This window comes from Chenopodium quinoa, unplaced genomic scaffold (genome assembly GCF_001683475.1).
Source record: "Chenopodium quinoa cultivar QQ74 unplaced genomic scaffold, ASM168347v1, whole genome shotgun sequence".
Taxonomy (NCBI): Eukaryota; Viridiplantae; Streptophyta; class Magnoliopsida; order Caryophyllales; family Amaranthaceae; genus Chenopodium; species Chenopodium quinoa.
Genome location: NW_018743616.1, coordinates 550,346 through 560,486, shown reverse-complemented (window position 1 = coordinate 560,486; position 10,141 = coordinate 550,346). Strand labels below are relative to the sequence as shown.

General features: G+C 31.4%; 2 protein-coding genes across 2 annotated transcripts; both read right to left on the bottom strand.

Annotated features, from left to right (window-relative positions):
* Nucleotides 1-1,224: 1,224 nt before the first annotated feature.
* LOC110683107 (auxin-binding protein ABP19b-like) lies at nt 1,225-2,830 on the bottom strand. Its single transcript, XM_021859460.1, has 2 exons — nt 2,822-2,830; nt 1,225-1,557 (listed from the first exon to the last, which is right to left on the bottom strand). The coding sequence occupies exons 1-2, from the start codon at nt 2,828-2,830 to the stop codon at nt 1,225-1,227; spliced, it is 342 nt and encodes a 113-aa protein (XP_021715152.1).
* Nucleotides 2,831-8,884: 6,054 nt separating this feature from the next.
* Nucleotides 8,885-9,800, bottom strand: LOC110682939 (auxin-binding protein ABP19a-like). Its single transcript, XM_021859286.1, has one exon. It carries the CDS (start codon nt 9,725-9,727, stop codon nt 9,101-9,103), a length of 627 nt encoding a protein of 208 aa, XP_021714978.1. The 5' UTR covers nt 9,728-9,800; the 3' UTR covers nt 8,885-9,100.
* Between the last annotated feature and the right edge of the window lie 341 nt (nt 9,801-10,141).

Here is a 10,141-nt window from a genome sequence, read left to right as displayed (position 1 = left end):
AGGTCAGACGATGAACGCGAAGACTTATCGCAGCGTGTTGTGTTATCGGTTGGGTGTTCCTTTGTTCTCTATTTTCTGCACCGTGCTCTTCTTAAGCAAGGATTTGGGATATTTTCGGCAATCATGCGCTGTCGTGTGTCGGTATTGTGGGTGTTAAACATCGGCATAATGTTGTTCGAGATACTCTAGTTGATATTTGCTACCGGTTTGGGATTTCGGCAAGGAAGGAGGTTGACACTAGGTTGTCTGGGAGGAAACAATGGGGCCCTCAGATCTGCAGATGTGTTACTTTATCTTGGAAGCGGGGTCGCGATATGTGTGTTGAATTGACAGGGTCTTCTCCTTTGACTCAGTCTGAGTTGTCTGACTTTTCTCCTGGGCGGGTTGTGGTAGATGTTGCTCTTTGAAAGCGGACTAAGTATGAGGCTAACTGTCAAACAATTGGGTACGGTTTCCTTCCTTTCTCCTTCTCTTCTCTTGGCGAATTAGAGAAGGAGACCGTTACATTACTGAAGCGGGTTCAGAAGTTCTTAAAGATGCAAGACATTGGGGTACGTGTTGCTGCCCATATCAAGGTTCCCTAGGATTAGATTTGCTATAATTAGAGGAGTGGGAGCCCAGATTGTATCTCGGCTTCCCACTAATTATTTGGAGGTTGTATGATTTTATCTATTTTTGGTATATAATAATAATAATAATAATAATAATAATAATAATAATAATAATATTAAAAAATAAAAATGCAAAAATGTGTCAACTAAAAATGTACAAATGGAGGAAGTATTGTCCATTTGTCCTAAAAAGGGATGAGCTGATGAGCATTAAAGAAAAAGCAAGGAGGATATTATATATGTATATGTTAAAAAATTATTCATTTGTACAAAAAGCTGAAGGAATACAATGGACATATATAATTTAATTATGCACTCTTTTATTACTTTATTTCATTTTTATTTTGGGAACTTAGAATAATTCAGGAAAGGAGTTTTGTTAAGCTGTGTCGAATATTCACTTCATTTGCATAACTTCCTTACGACTTAAGAGTGTGATTTTCTAGGCAATGTCAGCGGGTAAATTCCCAGCAAATAAAGAGGTAGGAGTGAGCTGTAATGCTGGGTTTGCACCATTCAAACTAACATAGGCAGTAGCCGGAGTTTTACCAACGTTGATTTGGAAGTGAAGCATGGCTTGTGGAAATACCATCACATCACCAACCTCTAATCTTTAATAATATACAGTGTTGTTTGTATCAATAAATCCTGCAATGATTGAACCTTTAACCAAAATAAGAACTTCTGATGTACGATGAGAGTGTACTAGAACTACTCCTCCTATAGCAAAGTTTAACCTAGCCATAGATATGCCTAAACCATTAAAGGCTGGAAACACATCTGAAAATGCTAATGTCACATTGTTTCCAAAAACATTCTTAGTAGTTTTTTCACCTCGAAAACCTGTGTGAACAAAATCATCAGTTGTGACTTTAGCAGAATCTTTACTAGCATATCCTTGAGGTCCTCGAGGAAGATCTAGGATCCCTGACACAATAGTCGAGTTCTATGGCATGGGACAAAGTGGGTAAACAACAAAAGACTAAGAAAAATGAAAGATTGCTCATTATTATGCAAGCTTGTTAATTTGTTATAGCTAGAAAGGTGCAGTGGCGTTGGATTGTTAAACAAAGTATAAGTGTTGAAGGATAGCTTTATATTGCGGATTGGTTTATTTCTTGCATTTTCTTGGTGGCAATTGGCACCCTTTATATAGAGGAACAATTTTTGGTCAGTATGGCTTGACTTGTTCAATTGTTCAAAAAGGGTATGATATTGTTTATTTTGTATATATGAAAATCAATGAATAATTTGAGATTTTGAGTCAATCATCAATCAATTCAATAACATAATACTAAATTAGACATCGAAAATGACACATGTCACTTCATAGTATCGTTTTTTCCCTCCAAAACTATTTTTCAAAAATAATTATATTCTAACTTTATTTTCACTTTTTATATTTCTTTGATTGACAACTTATTTAAGACAAAAAAAAAAAAAGAAAATTATATATATTATAATAGAAATTAAAGATTTTTATTAGTAATATTAACCTTATTTGCTTAAATTGATTTTTTTTTTTCTGATACGTTACAATGAAATGGATTTTATTTATAGTATGAAATAAATTATTTTTTTTAAAAAAATACATCTTTACGTTATATTGCATCAAATTGACTTTAACACATAAATCTATAGCTAAAACTATATATTATTATATACTTCGTACTATATTATAGGTGAAACCAGATGACATATGTCATCTTCTTTTTAAAAAAATTCCCGCCAAAATATATTTATTTTCTTTGCCAAAACTTCTTAGAGAATATTTAATATTGTGCAATAATATTTCCCTTATAGTTTGGTAATTATAATCTATTTATATAAATTCAACAAATATATTATTCTTTTATTTAACACTATGTAATAATATTTTCCTACATATGACTTTATGACATAATCCATAATTATGTTATTAGTCGTGCATGTAAGACTTCCACTATTTTCTTTAGTATGATATAATTTAATTTTTTTATTTTTGTGATTACAAATTTTCCATCTTATTTTGCAATTAGATAATTAATATAATTATATATAGTGTTAAACTAATAATAATAAATAGTGAAAATTACAAATCTAGTTAATCCAATAATTTGAGCACCGTCATCATTGTTTTATTGACTTGAATAATATTATCTTTAATTAATTTCTCTCAAAATAATTACGTGGTGTCTAAAATGGTATGGGTTGAATATGAAATAATTTACCATGCTCATTTTAAGAATATAATCATATTTTTTTCCTGTATCTAGATCCATCAAATTCCACAATCAAGCTTCTGATGCTCCGGAAATCTTGTCTGCATTTCGCGTTATTTTTAATAACATGCATGGCTTGAAAAAATATATAGTTCATGCTTCGTATAAAGCTACTCGAGTAGCCGAGACTAACAAGATGCAAGATGACCTGTTTTTCGTGTATAAAAGAGTCACAAATGGTGGATATGAGATAAGACACATGTGTTATACTTTTTTCGTTTTTATTTAGTTGACACGTTCAAATTTAGACACACGTATTAAGAAGTGGAGAGAGAATGATAAAGCAAGTGGGGTACACTAAAAAAGCAAGTTATAAAACTTACCAAAAAAGGAAACGTGTCAACTAAAAATAAACTTCCTAAAAAGGAATACGTGTCAACACAAAAAAAAAAAAAAAAAAAAAAAAAAAAAAAAAAACGGAGGCAAATATTTAATAGTATGAGTATTTCCTCTAAATATTTGATCGACTAAATTAATTTACTACTCCCTCTGTCCCAAAATAATTGACACAGTCAACTTTGCACAAATGCCAATGCATTAGTTTGACTTTATTTTATATGATTAAATATTGATGAAAATTATTTTTAAAATTATATTATGAAACTTTATATTAATACCTATCTAATAATATATTTTATGATAAAATATGTTTTTAACATGTTAGTAAAAATTAAGGTCAAAGCTAATACATAAATAGTGAAAAAAAGTCCATCATCCTTAATAAGCAATGTCAGTAACTTGTTATTTTAAATTATGGGATGGAGGAAGTATTATAATTTCAAGATAACTTGTTACATTATTTTTAAAAATAGCTAACTAATTAAAATTTGTGAGCCTCTAATAAGCAATGTCAGTAAGGCGGATCAAATAGGGGGTGGAGATGGATTTAGTTTTGGCAAGTGATGGACGGGGATGGAGTTGAAAATCATACTCGTCACGGGTGATGGGGCATTGGGGTGGGTGGATTTAAGGCCGCCATACCCGCCCGTTACTTGCTCCACCCCACACGTCTTTAAATTTAAATTATATACTGATAAATTACTTTTGAGATAGTAGTATATATATGACTACTATGATGAGAGATATAATATACTTTCTCCGTTTTTTTTTAGTTGACAAGTTTTTTTATCACGTTTGCCAATACACAAATTTATTCATTAATATCTTTAATTACCGATAAACAAAAATTATAAAAAGTTGATATTTTTAAAATATATATCATGATGAATCTAACAAAACCCCACATGACTATATTTTTCATTACATATAAAGTACAAAACACGGTCAAAGGGGAGTGAGTGAATAGTGCTAAAGTCAAAACGTGTCAATTATAAAAAACGGAGGTAGTAAGTTATTAGACATTTTATACAATTTTTTGAACATTTCAATGTATGAAAATTAGATAATTACTGAATACTTTTTAAAAATTATTTTATGTAGGTGTTTGGAAATTCTATATAAGTTATTAGATCGATATATTATTTTTTGAATTTTATATATAACGTACGTGGATGGATTAATAGTTAAACAGACTCCCCAAATATTTTGTTTTTACGACTTTCATAAAAAGTAATAATATACCATTAATATAGTAAAAAAACGAAATATAAGATGCAAATAAGCCACTCAAATTTCTAATAATGTAGCTTGAAAACAAATTTTTTTCTATGTTTAATTGTATATAACTTTTATTTTTAGAGTTTGATTTTTGAGTTTAAATATTTGTGGAATATTAAACATTTTTTGGGTAATATATTATAGTTTATTGGATTACTTAAAAACTTTTTAATCCCACTGGGCCACATTACAAGCTGCTCACAAATTCGGGGTTTAGATGGGGAGGGTGGTAGGTATGACTCATACCACATCTCTGTATCAAAGAAAAATCTATTTACAAGAACAATAATTTAATTAACAAAGGGTATTAAAAATTAAGTTTTCAACTCCATACCACTGTATAAACTAAACACGCCTTAAAATGATATTTTATATATAGTACTAAACACCGTTACTTTTTAGGTTCACCATATACATTTGCTTAAAATGGATATATATATTATAAAAGTTGCATCTTTTTCTTATAAAATATGATTTTTCTATAGAATTGAATGACCCATGCACTCCACCGATTGTTTATATACTCAGTAACTCAGATGAAGAGTGCCCATGCTAAACAAGCTTATGCTTTGATGCTCCTCCAAAACACGTCAAACATCCTCAAATCAGGGGCGGCGCAACGAGGGGTTACTTGATGGAGGCTCGACAAAATTATATGTAGAAAATATCAATCGATTACAATTGGTAATTCTGTTATTAGTAGAAGGTACTAAATTATTTGATTTTTTTTTTCAATCTTTATTTGCTTGTTTAACTTGCATTATAATTTTTATGTATTCAATGTAACACTACAAGAAAAAAGATCAAAGAGGGCGACATAAATTGATCAAGGAGGACGAGTTGTATTTTGCCTTAATTTATCTTACCAACTAGGACGCTTCAAACTTGCCTTATTAGTTTCTATCAAAGAAGACGAGTTTGTAATCGCCCCTTTATTACAGAGCAAATAGGACGAATTTTACTTTCTTCTTTCTATTTCAAAGCAAATAGGACGAACTTAATTTTTGTCCTCTATTTCAGAGCAAAGAGGGCGAAATGTAAATTGCCCTCGTTGCTCTTTGGCCCTCACTAAGACACCCAGTACTACAAGTAATAAAATAAAACAAAATAACAACTTACCCAAAAATGATTTATTCTCTCTAAACACTCAATCTCTCTCCTACTAAAAAATGATGAACCCTATATCGCCTTCAATTGATTGCTCGAATCTCCCAATTTGATTCCTCGAATCTCTTATTACTCGATTCTCTTCTACTCGATTCCCAAATTGATTGCTCGAATCTCTTATTTCTCGAATTGCTTCCAATTGATACGAATTGCTGGATACAGTTCTGCTTGATTCTCTGTTGAATTATTCGCCCAAATCGAATGTTTCAAGTATCAATTTTATTATTATATTTTGAGTTTTTGGTGATAATTTGTTATAGTTTGCTGATTTCTCACGATTTGTATATCAAATTCAGTTTTACTTGATTCTCTGTCGAATTTTCTCTTTCCGCTCGAATTTTCTGATTTGAGTATCACATTCGAATTTGCTCGATTCAGTTTTACTAAATTTGTGATTTTTTGTTAAATTCTTAATTTTATGAGCTAATTTATGTTTATCGTCTTTCTTGATTCAATCAAAGAGGGCAAAAATGTTTGTCCTTTTTTATTTTGATCAAAGAGGGCGAAATTTATTGCCTTCTTTGATCTTTAACAAAGAGGACGAAAGATTGTAGTTGCCCTTTGAAGCTAATAGGGCAACTTGGGGGCGATTTTCGCCCTCTTTGCCTAATATGGCGAAATTTGAACCTAAGAGGGCGATTTATTGTAGTGTAAGGAGTATGGTAGGAAATAAACTAAACTTACCAAATACCAATGAGATTTGTTAGGGAAAAAATATTATGCATCTTTTATTTATTTCTATCTTTTACGTTTTCCTAGTTTGATGAGGATTGTAATTAGAAAACTAGATAGATTTTAGGAATATAATCGATCTAGGATTATTTAGGCTTGGGGAGAAAGTAAAATTCCTAATTGATGTGGGTTTCTATGTTAGCCTATATAAGAGGGTTTAGGCTTACTAGAAAATTATGATGGTTGAATTGATGATTTGTTGAGGAGGAAAATCATTAAGAGGATTATTGTCTTATTTAGTAAAAACTTAATAAAACGATATTTTGGTTTGGGGGGAGGAAATCTAAATTTCGTCATAAACACTTGTCTCTTTTATTATAGTTTTTTTTATTATTTATTTTATATTGTGTTTGAGGGTGAGTTTCCAAATCATTCTATTGCACACATCCGTTATAACAAATTGGTATCAGAGCTACGTTGAGAGCTATGGAGGATTTTAGGAACAAATACAAAGTAGAATTATTTAACCAGAAGACGAATTTTTCGTTATGGAAAAGTACAGTGAAGGATATTCTTACACATCAAGGTCTTCACAAAACCTTGGAGGATAAGAAACCCGATGCGATGAAGAAGGACAAGTGGGAGGATATGGTACTTCGCGCTACTAGTACAATTCGATTGGCTCATGCCCCAGAGATCAAGTACAACGTCTTGTCGGATACAAATCTGAAAGATTTGTGGGAGAAGTTGACAAAGATGTACGCATCCAAGTCATTAGCAAACAAGTTGTTTTTGAAGAAAGATCTCTATTCACTCGAGATGGAGGAAGTTGGCTCACTACAAGATCATCTAAATAAGTTTAATGTCTTGATCACCCAATTAACGAATGTAGATGTGAAAATCAAGGAAGAAGACAAGGCAATTATATTGTTGACGTCTCTCCCTAAAAAGTATAATTATGTTATAACTAGTATGCTTGTAGGGAAGACTACTATTGCTTTGGACGATACCGTGGTGGCCCTAAACGAGGCGGAGAGATTTATGAAGCAAGGAGGATCGTTAATCAACAATGAGGGATTGGTAGTGGAGACAAGTGGTGAAAAAAATTGGAAAGGCAAGAAGGCGGTCAATCCTAACATAAAGTGTTGGTATTGTGAAGAAGAGGGACACATTCAAACAAGGTGTTCTAAGTACAAGGAGGACTTGAAGGCGTAGAAGAATGTTAGGGGTGGGATCGCTACTATTGCCGTAGATGATGATTATGATGTAGCACTATAGAGGAATACGTTTCGTTGGTACATGTGGATGTTTGGTAAGTTGAGTTTAAGGGAAGGTTTGTTAGGATATAAACTAAACTTACCAAATACCAACGAGATTTGTTAGGAAAAAGATATGATGTATCTTTTATTTATTTCTATCTTTTATGTTTTTCTAGTTTGATGAGGATTGTAATTAGGAAACTAGATAGATTTTAGGAATATAATCAATGTAGGATTATTTAGGCTTGGGGAGCAAGTAAATTATCCTAATTGGTGTGGGTTTCTATGTTAGCGGGTTTAGGCTTACTAGAAAATTATGATGGTTGAATTGATGATTTGTTGAGGAGGAAAATCATCAAGAGAATTATTGTCTTATTTTGTAGGAACTTTTTAAAACAATATTTTGGTTTGAGGGGAGGAAATCTAAATTTCCTCATAAACACTTGTCTCTTTTATTATTGTGTTTTTGCTATTTATTTTACATTGTATTTGAGGGTGAGTTTCCAAATCGTTGTATTGCACACATCCGTTATAACAGAGTAGAATATTTTGTTAATCTCTTTTATGGTGTACAATACTTCCTCTTTTCTTTTTTAACTAAATCTTAGATTTTTTCACATTTATCATTGCACACTTTAAAATATTTATTTCTTTAATTATATTTTTGCTAACTCCCTTCGATCTCCCATTCCTCGCAAACGCTAACTGCAAAGATGTGAGGTACCATCTATTTTGTATAAAGGTTTCCAGCAGGAAGGGCATGCAAAGGTCTAACACCAGAATAATGCATGATAAATGGGTTGTACGTGAACTTAATATTGCTAGAAATCGCTTATTCTTGCATTAAGTTAATTAATATTGCTTAAAATAAAATAAAAATAAAAATAAAATCAATTAAAAAACTCATTTGACTTAAATTTATTTTTTGTTTGAATTAGGCCCTTTTTAGTTCACCTTAAAAAAATAATATTCAGTAAAAATAATTTCATTTCAATAAAAATAATTCCAGTTCAGCAAAAATAAGTTCAGTTTAGTAAAATTAATTTCAATTCAGTAAAAATAATTTCATTTCAGCAAAATATAGTAACTCTAAAGAAGAAATTTAATAGAGAATCAGTAAAAATAATTTCAGTTCAATAAAAATAATTTAAGTTCGGTAAAAATAATTTAAGTTCAGCAAAAATAATTTCAGTTCAGTAAAATTAATTTCAGTTCAGAAAAAATAAGATGAAGTGAATAGGCTTTAGTAAGTATAAGATGAGATGAACAAAGCTAGAGAGTATAAAGTAAAGGGAGGAAATTTTATTGATCACAAGATTTTAAATAACTTGATCTATATCTCATGGTACATATATAATACATATAACAAGAAATGACGAACCAATTTGGGAAGTTCGCAGTGGATAATTTAAAATTGACATGATCTCAAGTTATGCACTTGTTTATTATTACAATCTTTTAGAAATTAATTATGGTAAATTTAAATTTGAAATAATTTGAGAAAGAAATTTTGTCAGGTTGTGCCGAAGATTCTCTTCATTCGCGTTACTTCTTCATGACTCAAGAGTGTGATTTGTTGGGCTACATCAGCAGGTAAATTTCCAGCGAATAAGGAGGTAGGAGTGAGCTGTAGTGCTGGGTTTGCTCCATTCAAACTAACAAATGCAGTAGCCGGAGTTTTACCAATGTTGATTTGGAAGTGAAGCATGGCTTGTGGAAATACCATCACATCACCAACCTCTAATCTTTTATAATATGCAGTGTTGTTTGTGTCGATAAATCCTGCAATAATGGAACCTTTCACCAAAAGAAGAACTTCCGACGTACGATGGGAGTGTACTGGGATTACTCCTCCTACAGCAAAGTCTAACCTAGCCATAGATATGCCTAAACCATTAAATGCTGGGAACACATCAGAAAAAGCCAATGTCACATTGTTCCCGAAAACATTATTTGGAGTTTTTTCTCCACGAAAGCCCGTGTAAACAAAATCATCAGTTGTGACTTTAGCAGAATCTTTACAAGCATATCCTTCTGATCCTCTAGGAAGACTAGGATCTCCGACACAAAAGTCGAGCTCTATGGCATGTGAAAGAGATGATAGTAGACAAAAAAGGAAGACAAATGCAAGATTTCTCATTTTGAAAGCTAAAGATAGATGGTGTGGGATACTTTGATAAAAGGGTATAAAAGCTCAGCTTTAATAATGTGTATTTGGTTTCTTGTACTTTCTTAGCGGCAATAGGTACCCTTTATATAGGAAAATTATATGGTCTGGATAGCTTGACTTTTTCTTAGGTCAAGTTTAATACGTAGTATTCATATCATGATTGTATTATTTGGATGAAAGTCAAAATTGTACTTCGTATACAAAGGAAGACCTTACATGTAGCTTGTTATTAACATATCGAATATATCGAAAATAATACAATAACTGTGTCTTTATCAATGTATGGGTTATTATTCTAATGCGGAGTACATATGGTAAAATTATCCTATTTCGGTAATGCATCAAACAATCAAATTGTAAAATCTACCAGTACTAAATACAACT

Excerpts from the sequence above, each read along its gene's own strand:
- LOC110682939 (XM_021859286.1), bottom strand. The coding sequence starts at position 9,727 with ATGAGAAATCTTGCATTTGTCTTCCTTTTTTGTCTACTATCATCTCTT.